The sequence below is a fragment of the Gobio gobio genome (assembly GCF_949357685.1).
Source record: "Gobio gobio genome assembly, chromosome: 1".
Lineage (NCBI taxonomy): Eukaryota > Metazoa > Chordata > Actinopteri > Cypriniformes > Gobionidae > Gobio > Gobio gobio.
This window is the reverse complement of record NC_137097.1, coordinates 62,634,500-62,648,706: the sequence shown is the minus strand read 5'-3', so window position 1 is coordinate 62,648,706 and position 14,207 is coordinate 62,634,500. Positions and strand designations below refer to the sequence as shown.

At 40.8% G+C, this 14,207-nt stretch overlaps 1 protein-coding gene across 1 annotated transcript in view; it reads left to right on the top strand.

Moving 5' to 3' along the window:
• Nucleotides 1-337: 337 nt before the first annotated feature.
• The window catches only part of LOC307133080 (dynein axonemal assembly factor 8), a 16,221-nt gene continuing 2,351 nt past the window's right edge, over nt 338-14,207 (top strand). The window contains exons 1-27 of the mRNA XM_079827867.1: nt 338-451; nt 539-703; nt 781-871; nt 953-1,067; nt 1,676-1,900; nt 1,998-2,279; nt 2,363-2,474; nt 2,568-2,759; nt 2,858-3,007; nt 3,188-3,373; nt 4,769-4,882; nt 4,964-5,108; nt 5,181-5,442; nt 6,415-6,500; nt 6,592-6,746; nt 6,867-6,993; nt 7,095-7,220; nt 7,301-7,468; nt 8,177-8,470; nt 8,567-8,623; nt 8,705-8,743; nt 8,821-8,990; nt 11,396-11,576; nt 11,654-11,748; nt 11,826-11,928; nt 12,088-12,376; nt 12,476-12,544. Coding sequence (XP_079683993.1) covers nt 683-703; nt 781-871; nt 953-1,067; nt 1,676-1,900; nt 1,998-2,279; nt 2,363-2,474; nt 2,568-2,759; nt 2,858-3,007; nt 3,188-3,373; nt 4,769-4,882; nt 4,964-5,108; nt 5,181-5,442; nt 6,415-6,500; nt 6,592-6,746; nt 6,867-6,993; nt 7,095-7,220; nt 7,301-7,468; nt 8,177-8,470; nt 8,567-8,623; nt 8,705-8,743; nt 8,821-8,990; nt 11,396-11,576; nt 11,654-11,748; nt 11,826-11,928; nt 12,088-12,376; nt 12,476-12,544 — 3,854 coding nt within the window. The 5' untranslated portion in view covers nt 338-451; nt 539-682. The remainder of the gene's footprint in view (nt 452-538; nt 704-780; nt 872-952; nt 1,068-1,675; nt 1,901-1,997; nt 2,280-2,362; nt 2,475-2,567; nt 2,760-2,857; nt 3,008-3,187; nt 3,374-4,768; nt 4,883-4,963; nt 5,109-5,180; nt 5,443-6,414; nt 6,501-6,591; nt 6,747-6,866; nt 6,994-7,094; nt 7,221-7,300; nt 7,469-8,176; nt 8,471-8,566; nt 8,624-8,704; nt 8,744-8,820; nt 8,991-11,395; nt 11,577-11,653; nt 11,749-11,825; nt 11,929-12,087; nt 12,377-12,475; nt 12,545-14,207) is intronic.

Below are 14,207 nucleotides of genomic sequence, written 5' to 3'. Positions count from 1 at the left end.
ATTCAGAGTCAACAGCAGCGGCTGTTTACTGGAACATTTTGAAAGAAAAACTACGCACCTGCCAAATACAAGAAATGGAAAGGAATTTGCATATATACGACCTTATATCCAAGATACCATCCCTTGACTCTGACCTGTCATCATCAGTAAGTTCAAGCTACTGTGTTCACTGATGATATTTCTTCACAAGTGACTTTTTATCGTTATACCAGTGTTTATGATTTAAGTAATGATTAATTTGACCAAGTCAATCCAGGTGAACTAATCCTTAATAACACAAGCTTTACAGTCAAGGTAAACTAACTGAAATAAACGCAAACACAAACATTTCACACTGCAGTCGGACAATGAAGAAGAGAAAAATGTCCTTCAGAGACCACCAGTGATTCACTTGCTGAAAGGGACCAGGAGGAACCCGGAGTGTGTTTCGCTGGAAGAGCCAGAAGTTGAGGTGTGTGTGTGTGTGTGAGAGAGAGAAAGTTCTAATAATTTCTCAGATCACATTGTCTTACATAAAGCATACAAATCTGTATCACAGCGATTCACTTCCTGGACTGATGATGTCCAGAAAGGTGACTCTAATCTTCAACTTCCTGTGGGTCACAAAACAGAAGGATCACTGAATGAAAGCAATGTGCCTTTGCAACAAAAAGCAAACAATACTGGATGGATAGAGACCCAGATGTGCCCTGTTTTATCAACAGTAAGTTAGGTTGTATATAACCAAAGTATTAGACCAGAGCTAAATAAAAGGTTTGTAACAAATTATTATCTCAATAGCCTCTTGATACCTCGGATCTCGACCAAGTCCTTAAGACTCTAAAGCAACACAAACCTCTTGTCAAACCAATTCAACAAATCATACTCAAAGGTTAGATTGCAGACACTGTTTTTTATTCATTTACACATTTCAGATGAACGTAAAAGAACATTTTTGTCGTTGTTGTTACAGGCGACGACAGTGAAATGCATGAACATGATTTAATGGAGCAGCTGGTTGCTTTTTGTGAGAAGAAAGTAAATGAGATGGAAATAAAGACCCATAATACACAAGAATCATCCCTCAGGTAGAGTCATATCGTATCTTGCTACTATTCAAAAGTTTGTGGTCAGTGATTTTTATTTTATTTTAGGAATTAATAATTTGATTAATCAATGATGTTTTAAATTGATCAAAAGTGACAAAGATATTTATAATGTTACAAAAGATACCTTAAAAAAAAAATACCGTTCTTTTGAACTTTCTATTCATCAAAGAATCCTGAGAAAAATGTTCAGTACCCACAAACATATTAAGCAGCACAACTGTTTTCAACATTGATAATAATAAGAAGAAGTTTTACTTGATTATCAAATCATCATATTAGAATGATTTCTGAAGGATCATGTGACTAAAGACTGGTGTAATTATGATGAACACTCAGCTTTGCAACACATAAGTTACATTTTAAAACATCAAAATAGAAAACAGCTATTTTAAATTGTAATAAAATTTCAGAATATTACCATTCCCACTGTATTTTCGATCAAATAAAAGCAGCCTTGAGAGCATAAGAGACTTCTTTCACAAACATTTAAAAAATCGTATCGACCATAAACGTTTGAACGATAGCGTATATTCTCATGTTTACAGATTTCTGCATTGCAGGTTAAATGTGTGTGTGACTTCTCCCAGGTGTACTGGGAGACAGATGAAGGACTTCAAAGAGACCTCAGCAAAATTACAACTCAATCAAGAGTCTCCCACCACGTATATTGACTTGCGCAACAACACATTTCCAACAAAACAATCAGCTATTAGCCAGAGTATTAGTCTCATAAGTCCAGCAAACATGGAAAAGGAAATGAGCTCCACTAAGAGGACGACTAACAAAAGTGTAAAAGCAAATGGGCAGAAGAGGTAAGAGATCACTTAAATCATAAAATTAATCATATTTTAGGTAATGAACGGCTATTGTAGAGTAAAATATACTCCCACTACATCTTATAACCTCTAGAGAATTTGCTGGGAAGAGTTTACTACTCGAAAACATCAGACGGTCGAAACAAAGTGTGGACGAGATGCCTGGGGGCTGGAGAAATCCACAAGATTTTGCTGAGGCTAGGCAGAAAAATTCCTCAGGGAAAAGGATAAAGGAAATCGAGCTTCATGGTTTTGACACTAGCTGCGGTAAACCTGGTATCCAGCAGGTCAATGTCTACTGTTCTACTGCAAAATATGACCAACGTGAACACATTTCTCAATCTTCTCACGTTCCGACTGCTCAAAACAAACAAAGGTACAAAGTATTCTTACATTTTCTTAACTCTCAGGAATATACACAATCTAATGTAATAACTGTATGGCCATGCACTAACACAGCCACAAAGTCAAATGGCAGAAGGATCTGAAGTTCTTGCAAACATTCGGACCTCAGCGCTCGGCTAGAAACTGTGAGGGAGACGCTGAGAGGACTGATATTCTTTATGACCCTGTGAGCTATTGGCAGTTTTTCTATTAAATAATTATTAAAAAATGGACATTGTTTTCATAATTAGAGTAACACTGCTGTACTCACTTCCCTTAGCAGGCATCCTACCTTCCCTCAGTGAACACCCTACCTGCGGATCTACAGATGAGGGAGTGTTTGCTGCTGACCGTGTCCTTGTCCAGTCCTGGGGTGGTGGCTGGAAGAATGCAGAGAAAAGCACAGACAGTGGATTCAGTCTTCATCAAATCACATGTTTACAATGCACTCATAGCATGGCTCTTATCTTTGGTATGTCTTATTATTTACACACAATTTTTGGCTGTGAAATGTTTTATTTTGGACATGTCACGCTACATTTAATCTCTCTGTTACCTGTTCGGTGATAGACTGATCCCAACTGCAATAGAAAAAGTAACAATCTTGATGCCCCTTTCTGGGTGGCTGGGCTGCAGCAGTTTTATAAGGAAGATGGCTTGGCCTTGTACATCTGTGCCGTGTCTCTCGAGGACGGTCAAACTGGCTGCAGGAAATCCAGGGTGAGTTCTAAACATAATCCTCAGCATATTTGTTTATTAAATATTTGGCCCATTTAACAATGCTTTCTGCAGGTGTCCCATTTACAAACACTAAAACAGATTCTGTGTAGGCCAAACATAAGGGCTTTATTGACTATTATTCAAGTTTAATTTTGAATCTAATATTTTTTTTTCTCATAGATGAGGAAGGACGAGAGCATGTTTTACAGGCGAGTTTGCAAGTTTTTGGCTCAGACGTCATTGAAGAGTGTGGCATTCTGGGTACCTCAGCTTAATCAGCTGCTGGAGGAACAGGCTTATCCCACACATGTCCAAATGCCCTCATCTTACCTGGACTGCTTCATCTCTGTCAACCCAAATATAGAGGTCTTGTATGATTTATGTATCGGTTTTGTTTACTGTTATTGAGACATTATTATCTAAATCCTTAAAGGGTTAGTTCACCCAAAAATGAAAATTCTGTCATTAATTACTCACCCTCATGTCGTTCGACACCCGTCAGACCTCCGTTCATCTTCAGAACACAAATGAAGATATTTTAGTTGAAATCTGATGGCTCTGAAAGGCACCATTGGCACAATGGCACGGTTCACTCTCAAGACCCTTAAAAGGTACTAAAGACATTGTTACAAAGTCCATCTCACTACAGTGGTTCTAAAATAACTTTATGAATCGGCGAGAATAGTTTTTGTGTGCAAAAAAACCCTAAATAACGACTTATATAGTGATGACGATTTCAAAACAAGGCATCATGAAGCTTCGAAGCGTTATGAATCATTGAGTCAAAGCATGATTCGGATCGCGTGCCAAACCGCCAAACTGCTGAAATTTGGCGATTCAAACTGCTGAATCGACTCACTGATTCATAACGCTTCGACGCTTCATGAGGCCGTGTTTTGAAATCGTCATCACTATGTAAGTCGCTATTTAGGGTTTTTTTGCGCACAAAAACTATTCTCGCCGATTCATAAAGTTATTTTAGAACCACTGTAGTGAGATGGACTTTGTAACGACGTCTTTAGTACCTTTTAAGGGTCTTGAGAGTGAACCGTGCATTGTGCCAATGGAGGCCTTTCAGAGCCATCAGATTTCAACTAAAATATCTTCATTTGTGTTCCGAAGATGAACGGAGGTCTTACGGGTGTCGAACGATATGAGGGTAAGTAATTAATGACAGAATTTTCATTTTTGGGTGAACTAACCCTTTAAAGTGATAGTTCACCCCAAAATAAAAATACCCCATGATTTACTCACCCTCAAGCCATCCTAGGTGTATATGACATTCTTCTTTCAGACGAATAAATTCAGAGTTATATAAAAAAAATATCCTGGAAACGTATGGAAAAAGCGTAACTGCTGCGACAATGACGTCAGACGTAGCGTAAACGTTTTGAACTACGAGAGGTAGTTAAGTTAAATACAAAAGGCGGTCCGCCAGAAGCTAGTTATTTTACTTTATAATGTGTTAAATGGATATTTTTCTTACACAAACCCATCGATTCGCTTCAGAAGGCCTTTATTAACCCCCCGGAGCCGTATGGATTACTTTTAGAATGGATGGATGCACTTTTTTGGGCTTCAAATTTTGGGCTGACATTATAAATCTTGGATTAGCTAGGATTTAAAAAAAAAATATATAACTCCGATTGTATTCGTCTGAAAGAAGAATGTCACATACACCTAGGATGGCTTGAGGGTGAGTAAATTATGGGATAATTTTCATTTTCGGGTGAACTAACCCTTTAATGCACTTTGCTTCAGGCTGTTGAAAAGGCCTTTAGTGTAATCCCAGGATTCTACTGGCAAACTCTGGAAACTGAAGATCAAAAATGTCAAAGGACAGAAGCCACACATTCTCAAGAGTGTCATACTGAGGTGAAAGAGTCTTTCGTAAATGCCAATATTATCTTTCAGTGAACGGTTTAAAAATATTGTCTTTTTTTTTGTTGCTTTCAGACGGCACTTGTTCTGATAGGCAGGGCACTGTTTCTTAACCCGCTGGCAATGCATCACACACTTGAGCTTATGTGCAGATCAAGCCTAGATGTATGTGGTATCCGTTTCCTCTACCCGCCCCAAGAGCTACTGAGAAAATTTATAGGTACATATCATCTCCCACCATAATTACACATGTACACAAATTGCATTGGTTAAAGCTTATCCTGTCTTCTAGTCAGCAAGTCATTTATGCACAGTGAGGGACAGCCAGTGCTCATCATGGCTTTCCGGGGTCCTCGCGCTAACTCAGTGTTGCAGGAGATCACAGGGCCATCAGACCCCCAGCTGGCAAGGCGGACAGATCCAGCATCCATCAACGCCCTGTACCATCACAGTCAAGACGAGCCCATGCTCTACTCACCCCGTCTTGCCAGTCTTGTGCATCTGGGGCTCTGCTTGTGGTTTGGTGGTAGAATAGCAAAAAACACCCTATCAATGTTAGTATCTTAGAATGCTAGGGCCAGATTTACAAACCCTCTTTTGGCATTAAAAAACAGGATTTACTAAAGACATGTAGTGAAAAATTAGCGCTGAAAAGGTGTGGACAGTTATTTTCCCAGCTGACCTTATTGCATATGCATTTGTAGTAGTTTCAGATGCAAAATTTATGAGAGGAGAGGGGTTTGCGCTAGTCAATTTACTGGTATTTGTCCATTTACCCCTTCCCCCTTATACTTTACTTATACCTTATACTCTCACTGTAGGTTTAATACGTTAAAAAGATATAGTTTCCATATTCTGTCATCATTTACTCACCCTCGTATCATCCCAAACTTGTTTAATTGTCTTCCTTATGTGAAACACAAAGATATTTCAAGAACCTGTCAGCTGATTTTGTCCATATTTGATGCTACTTTCATATCCTCTTTGGAGTTTGAAGGTTTTGGCTCCCATTGACTTTCATAATATGACATAATTACAATCACAAACCTTAAACATGACATTTGGTGATTATGAGACAATGATGAAATTGATATTTGATGTAGTCTGTATTGTCTGATTTTGATTTAAACTCATATAACATGAGCATCTGACTTCATACATTTACATTACATTTATGCATTTGGCAGACGCTTTTATCCAAAGCGACTTACATTGCATTCAAGGTACACATTTTACATTTTGTCAGTTCTTGCTTTCCCTGGGAATCGAACCCATGACCTTGGTGTTGCTAACGCCATGCTCTACTGTTTGAGCTACAGGAAAGTTCTGAAGTCTTTTTGGTTTTATAGATGAAAACAGATAAAAAAAGATTCTTCAAAATCTTCATTCTATCTTGTGTTTCGTAGAAGAAGAACATTTTATACAAGTTTGGAACGATGTGATTAAATGATGCCTGAATTTATTTTCATGTCTGCTCATACTATGCCTTTGAACTATCTGCTGACTCTGGTTATCGCTCTTAACAGGATTCAGGACTCAGAGGAGGGTTACAGAGAAGACAGATCCCACATTCTGACCCCTTCTCCAGCAACTTTATGTGCCACTGTGAAAGGTGTCTAGAAAATAAAACCTCTGCCATTGTAACAGTGCCTAACATCTAATAAGTCAAACATTCTACCCCTTTTCCATATGCCCCTGTACAGCGGATATATTTCTCCTCGTGTCTCCTGTGGTTGGACCACGGTGTTACTGCTATATACTATCTGCATGTGCAAAGACAGGCTTCAGTCTGTTGGGACTTCAAAGGGCACAGATCTCTAGGAAACAAGCTCAATCTCTAGGCCTCACCAACAAGCAGGTGAATAAACTCAACAGTGAGCCTGTACTAGTACAGAGATATATTGAAACTGAGAGTGGAACATTACCATGACATTGATGCTGATTGCATTTGTCTGGAAATGCTGTCTGTCTCCATTAGGTTGCAGCATTCTGTCACGCTCCCACAGTGTTGCTGGTCGGAGAACAGGTTGAGCTGTCCTCTCATTGTCTTGTGCTGCTCATGAGGAGAGAAAGTGCAGTTACACACTGTTCCAGATTGCCGATAGGTAGAGCATCAGGATAGCACATATAGTGCCAGTCACTTGCTGTATGTGAAGCAGTAGAGATGCTCCAATAATTGAACGCCCCGTTTCTTTGCCTGATGAAGGTTGTATGAATGAGCTTGCTGCCCAAGGCCTTATCGGATCAATCCGTGCAAGATTCACAGATGTTGTTGGTCCACATGTCTGCTTTCACACTGTACCCTACTCTAAAAGCCACCACAATGTTCTAGGTACACGCATTACATCGAGTTTTTATCATTTACCCAATTACCACCCAAGAGAATTTTGACATTTACATGATGTCTTACAGGTGGGCTCATGTGGACAAAGCCAGAGTGTAGCCACATGGTCCTGTCCAAACACACATATCCCTCTTGGCCAGATGTGGAGCAGGTGGTGATTCTCACATTGACTGGTCAAAACATCATGAAGAATGAAATGGACTTTCTTCATAAAGTTCTCAGGGGAGATGCAGCAGGTACATGAACTCTACCTAAAACAGAGGTTCCAATCCTGCTCAAAGAGGGGCAACCTTCCAGCAGAGTTTAGCACACCTGGACCAGCTAAATAAGATCTTCGGTATCACTAGAAACATCCAGACAGGTATGTTAGAGCCAAACTCTGCAGGAAAGTGGCCCTCCAGGAGCAGGACTGGACATCCCCGACCTAAAACTATACCTTCACAAATGTACCAATGGAAGTAATGGCTCGTTTCCACTGAAAGTACAGTACGGTTCTGGAGCGCAAACCCTGATACGACTTGCGTTTCCACCGTCAACAGTACCCTTATGATAGGCGTGGTGTAGAGATCGACGTCATTCTTGCGCGAAGAAGAAGAAGAAGAAAGCGACACAGTAAACAACAGTGGATGACATACAGCAGATCTTGTTCTTGCTTCTCGGCATGTGGCTGTTGTCACAAGACACTTTGTTTGAGCCAAGGCTGCATGGAAAAACGCAGCCGTAAAAAAAAAGCACACACACAAGTGACGATTCTCTAAGTACCTACGATTGCTAGGTACCTCAACGGAAGGGTGCCAAAAAATTAGTACGATACGGAATTAGGGCAATGGAAACTTCAAAAATTGCGTACCGTAGTGAACTGTACTGAAGCGTACCACTCAGTGGAAACGAGCCATAAGTTTCAGCACCTGGCTACCGAATCCAATTTGATCTTGTACAAACAGGAAGAGATGGATTTGAGCTGCTGGCATTGAAGTGGGAGCCCAAGCTGTCTGAGCGGCAGGCACAAGAGTTGAGTCCTTTTGAGATCGGGGACCGAGAGTGGCAGAGCAGTGTGCAGAGCTTGACATCCACTCCTGCCCTGGTCTTGGCTCTGAGGAGGGTGAGGGCATTCATCACCCTACGCAGACTTTTACCACAAAATTACCCAGGAAACCTGCATGTATTGATGTCCCCCACTCCTGAGACAGCTTTCAGACAGACCTGCCTCTTCTTCTCAGAGACAGAATTGGTCCCTGGTGAGGATTCAACTAGATAATACCAGTTTGGTAGGGATGACCTTTTTACTTTTGTGCTAAAAGCAGTTTGCTTAACTTGCGCATCTTCATCTTCAGATCACAGCAGTCGTCCATCATTGAAATTCCTACCACTTCATCACATTGACACTCCTGGTATGTACAGAACCAAGGCAAAATCTATTTTACCCTCCCATGCGCTCTGGGAACTGACTGTCAATCTCCGACAACCCTCAGGTCTCAGAAGTCAGTCGCTTTACAGTTACATGACAGTGGGTAAGTGATGTCTTTTCAGAACATGCCCTTTTCGAAAATGGCTTTTTCTCTCAGCTTCCTCCCTCTGTACTCTACAGGCCCTGAGCCACTTTTGACTCTAGCTCTGTTCAAGCCTGGAGCCTGGAGACACTGCTTTGGTAAAATTCTCACCATAATCAAACAGAATGGATATACTCTAGTGGGCTTACGTGTGCTTCTGCTGGACTCAAACATGGCAAATGCACTGATACACTCACCGGAGCAACAGGTCACTGTTTTCCTCTTCCTAAATATCCTAAAAAAATAAGCAAATAAATCAAATTTATTCAAGACCATTGTGAAAAATAAGTACATACTTAAAAAAAAAAAAAGAGTACTTATGGAAATAATATCCTATACTTTTAAAAGATTACACACAAGTGCAAACTGAATGTAATGTTTTCAGACAATTAATAGCCTATTCATTGCAAAATAGTTAAAATGTATTATAGTGCACATTTATATTAGATACAATTAACATTAGAGAGATTATTTGTGACCCACTTAATAAATATAATTTTTTGTAATTGTAAACTGTTTTTGTGCACATGCGAAATTTACTGAAAGGAACTTATGGTGTATATACACTTTCTTCAAAAACTTGTATTAGTCAGCAGATCAAAATAGATGTATTTTTTTAAAGCATGTCAAAATATTAAAACATGATTCAAAAATGCACTTTAAAGTAAAACATTTTTAATTTAAAATTATTAGAGTGCACTTAAAGGGTTACTTCAGCATTAAGCTTTGTATCAGTAGAAATCCGGTAGTATATTCGAATTATGGTACTTTCCAGTTCCAGCTAGTTCCGCATGTTTTCAACCCGCCCACAGGGGAGAGATCTCACTCACAAAATGAATGCGCTCAGCTCGACCTCGGGCATTCATAACGGAGCGGTGCAGAGCAAAGTGAGTTTCAACTTTTCAATGAATTCCTATGAAAGTTTAGCTTCCATAGGCATGATCTGAAAGTGCGCCAGACTGGAGACTGGACACGTGAATGACTCAGCTCAGCTCTTCGCTCTCGTGATGAATGAAATCTGACTCCTGCTGCATCTGTGCCTGCTGTTCCTTTCGTTCAGCTCACTCACACTTCAACTAAAAACGGAACGTGTCTTTTCAATATAGTGTCCATTCTCTAACTGAACAAAATTATTTTATTACTATGAAAATCAAAACAATGGTGGGGGCGGTGTCATGGTGGGCAAGTGATAACCAGTGGCCGTGGCTTTGGGAGTGGCCTCGTTGAGCAGCGAAGCAAGTGCATTCTGGGAGTTGTCCTTCATCCACATGAGACACATACATTTTCTGTCTTTTCTCGGTCTAGAAGGCACCAAATTCTACTACATATATTACCCAGTTTAAATACACATTAATCTTCCCAGCACTAAAGTACCCCTTTAAGCTTTGTATCAGTAGAAACCCGGTAGTATATTCGAAGAGACTACAGCCAGTACATTTACATTTATGCATTTGGCAGACGCTTTTATCCAAAGCGACTTACATTGCATTCAAGGTACACATTTTTTAAATTTTTGTCAGTTCTTGCTTTCCCTGGGAATCAAACCCATGACCTTGGCGTTGCTAGCGCCATTGCTCTATTGTTTGAGCTACAGGAAAGCTCAAACAATAGAGCAATGTAGTAGGAGTTAATTCCGCATGTTTTCAACCTGCCCATAGGGGGTGGGATCTCACTCACAGAATGTAAATGCGCACAGCTGCTCCGGCATTCATAATGGAGCGGAGCAAAGCGAGTGTTTTCAATGAATTCCTATGAAAGTTAAGCTTTCATAGACATGAAATGAAAAGGCGTCAGACTGGACACGCACCGTGAATGACTGTGCGGCCGTGTATGAATACCGGGCGGCCGTGCTCATTTTAGTTTCGGTATAGAATTAGCACCAATCCGGGGGCGGGTTGCTTGAAATGTGGGTTCATTAGCCTATTATTCTTAATGAAAAACCCTACAACAAAACGGTAGAATGACTTCCGTGAAACCAAATCTTCCGTGATCATCTGGTCTGTCAGCTCCTCACTCTCTGATGAATGAAATCTGACTCCTGCTGCGTTTGTGCTGCGACTCTCGTTCGGCTCTTGCTGTATTGAGCAGACATGTTCAGTTTTTAATTGTAGTGTCTGTTCTCTAACCGAACTAAGTTATTTTATTACTATAAAAATGAACACGACGGTCAGGCGGTGCCACGGTGGGCAAGTGATGTAACCGGTAGGCGTGGCGTGGTAGGCAGCGAAGCAAGTGCATTCTGGGAGTTGTTGTCCTTCATCCATATGAGCCAAAAATAAATGTTCTGGCTTTTTTTCAGTCTAGGCACCAACTTTTAAAATAATTTCACATTTCTACTACATAAATGACCCAAATTAAATACACATTCATCTTTTCTTTCCAGCGGTGAAGTACCCCTTTAAGTGTGCTAAGAAACCGTCATGAATTATATTATCTACAAGTACAGTATTTCAAAAATATACATTTGAAATACACTACAAGAGCACATTCAATACAATTGTATGGACTTCTTATTTTACAAGGTTTATGCTATTCAGAGAGAACATTTACTAATGATATAGTTCAGCTTGAGTGTGTATAATAAACAATTGTTCATGTTTATTTGATGACCAGGAGCTGGAGTTGAAGTACTTGAGATCCGGGCCCTCGCTGGCTTTGGGTTTACTTAGAGTGAATGCAATAATGAGGCTGTTGGAGCTGATGGGTCCTGAGGACCCTGTTGAAGCCCGTACTATAGATCAGACACTATGGAGGGCCCAGTACGGCTCTGACAGGCTGCAGAATGGCATCTATGGTCAGCACTCTGACAAAAATAATCAAACGTTAAAGTCTGCTCAAAGCTTAAAACAATATTTGCACATTCTTGTACAGGATCTCCATCTTATCGAAAGGCTGTAGAAGACATAAAACTGGTATTTCCAGAGGGTGTGTGCTGCAGTGAAACTTCAGTTATGAGACACGAGAAGGTATTGTAACCGGTTTTTCCTTCCCACTAGGGAAAACCTAGTGCTATTAGTTAAACATTTCTTCTGTCTTATTTCAGATATCCTGCTTGCATTCAGATCCTGACGCTAGTTTGGACCGTGAACAGTTGAACACCATTAGACCCGCTGTCAAGAACACATTTTCATCAGGATTTGGTCAAGGCAAGGCATTCTTCCTCTTCCTCACCCCTCTAACAACACACCAGAAAAGTCAATGACACAAACATAAACCAAAACCTGTTGATGTTTTACTAGCTGCGATCGACCTTTGTAATGAGGATGGGAACCGTTGTTGTTTATTTGTTGTTTTGGTGCCAGTAGGGCCTTTGGTCTGCAGTGCTCTTTATCAGACCACCTGCCTGCTGATACCTTCCAACCTCCTGCAGCAGAGTCAGCCTCCTCTGTACTCGGAGCTACTGCAGCGGCTGATTAGGACGGGCTGCCACCTGGTGGCTGGAAAGCTCTGCACGCCAGATGAAAAACAACGGCGGCACATATCCGAGTTACTGAGGCCCTCTGCTGGTGGAGCACTTCTACTTGAGGGTCCCTGCCTTATCATTGCTTTGCAAGCGGACAATGCCGTCACATGCTTTGATATCATTCTCGAGAGGTACAAGCAAAGCTGGAAACAAAATGTAAAAGATTACAGCGGACTGTAATACAAATCATATGCAATTCAACACAATTATGTATTTTCCGTCTACTGTAGGGTTTGCAGGGAGAGACCAGACTTTAGGAGAGTTACCATGCAACTTCTTTACCCAAACTCGAATGTGGGGTGAGTCTACAGTAACATTTATCTTACACTCTTAAAAGCACAAAGGTTCCAAAATGTTTTTTTTTTTAATTAGATTTTTGGTTCTCCAAAGAACATTTTAATAGGGGCTTTTGCACTGGGGGGAAAGTTTTCATTTAACTATTGGTGGAAGTACCCGCTTTTTGGCATGTTCGCACTGCAGGAACTGGGAATGATTTTAGTAATAGGAACATATTTTAAGTCTACTAAATTAGCTCCTACTTCAGAGTCTAACCATAATAGAGTGGTGCAGGTATGACAACTTTGTAGGCCGAACGCGGAAGCGAATTAGCATTTTAGCACTTCCAGTTCCCTCGTCCTGAAGTTAATGGGTTTGGTTAAATGGCTGAAATAAGGTCTGTGGTGAACACAAGCTCAAAACACTTTCACGTTTTGTTCTACAACATAAAATACTTCAGTATTACCCAATCGTGATTTTTTGAAGCTGTTAAGTGTCTCGAAAAAGGCGGTTGCTAACAAGTGGCTAAATGGGACTACAAAGGCTGTTGAGGAGATTAACAGAACAGATAAACTCAGGTAAAGTCTGCTCATTATGCTCATAATTGTGCTCTTATAAACCATTCTAACTCAAACGTTCAGGGAAAAAATGTTGAGATAAAAACTGAAGGAGTTTCTGAGGGTGACTCTGAAATCGCGGGACCGTGGTATTGTGACCACGAACCAGTGCGATGCTAACTGCCAGTTGGCCTACAAAAGCCGCGTTTCCACCGCAGGAACTTTCCCCAGGAACTAGGAACTTTGGGGTTGTACTCGGTGTGTTTCGGCCGCAGGAACCAGGGTCTAAATTAAGTTCCGGGTAAATATTTCCCCCTCCGAAAATCCCTGCTTGCGAGGTAGTACTTTTTCAAAGTTCGGGAACTTTCGGGGGTGGGACTTGGGTGCTGAACATGCTGATTGGTTGAGCTCAAGGCAAAACATTTTATTTCAACCGGCATTTTTAAAAGTCTTTTGCGAGGATCGTTCTGCGTTCAGCAAATATCAGTCTTGCTCTTTCTGTCTGAGCCATCTCACGGTCAAAGTCCGTAATAGCTGATAACATACATTGTCTTATTTTAAATCTAGCTTTACAAGCTTTCAGAATACGCTTTAGAATCAGTGCTCGTCTCTTTTCCGCAGTTTTGTTAATTACCTCTTTAGTAAACCAATACATAACCAGCAAAAGCAGCACAGCGCAGTCCTACGTCACCGACTAATTTTGCCTAATCTTCACTGTCCTTTAGACCGCAGTGGAAACGCAGACAGTAGCAGGTCGGGGGGAAAAAAAGTTCCTGGTACAAATTGTTCCGGGTAATTTCGGTGGAAACGGGGCTAAAGTGACGTCATACCTGCACCACTCTATAGGAACTACCAGTGATGTAAGTGTGCGTTAATTGGCCGAGCGCATGCCACACGAAACACTGGTACCCGCCATTTTAAAAAAGCCGTATAAACACAGTTTACATATACTTATTCCACAAACTCATGAACAAAACCGTGATAGATGGACCAACGCTGAAGTCCAGGCACTTCTCATCCTTTCTTTTGACTGCCGCACTTAAATGACATTGCTGTCATCCAGCTTACGTCACTTTAGAGGTCCTACTGTCGGTGTGAATGAAAGCAGGAACATGGCCCTTGAAAATGT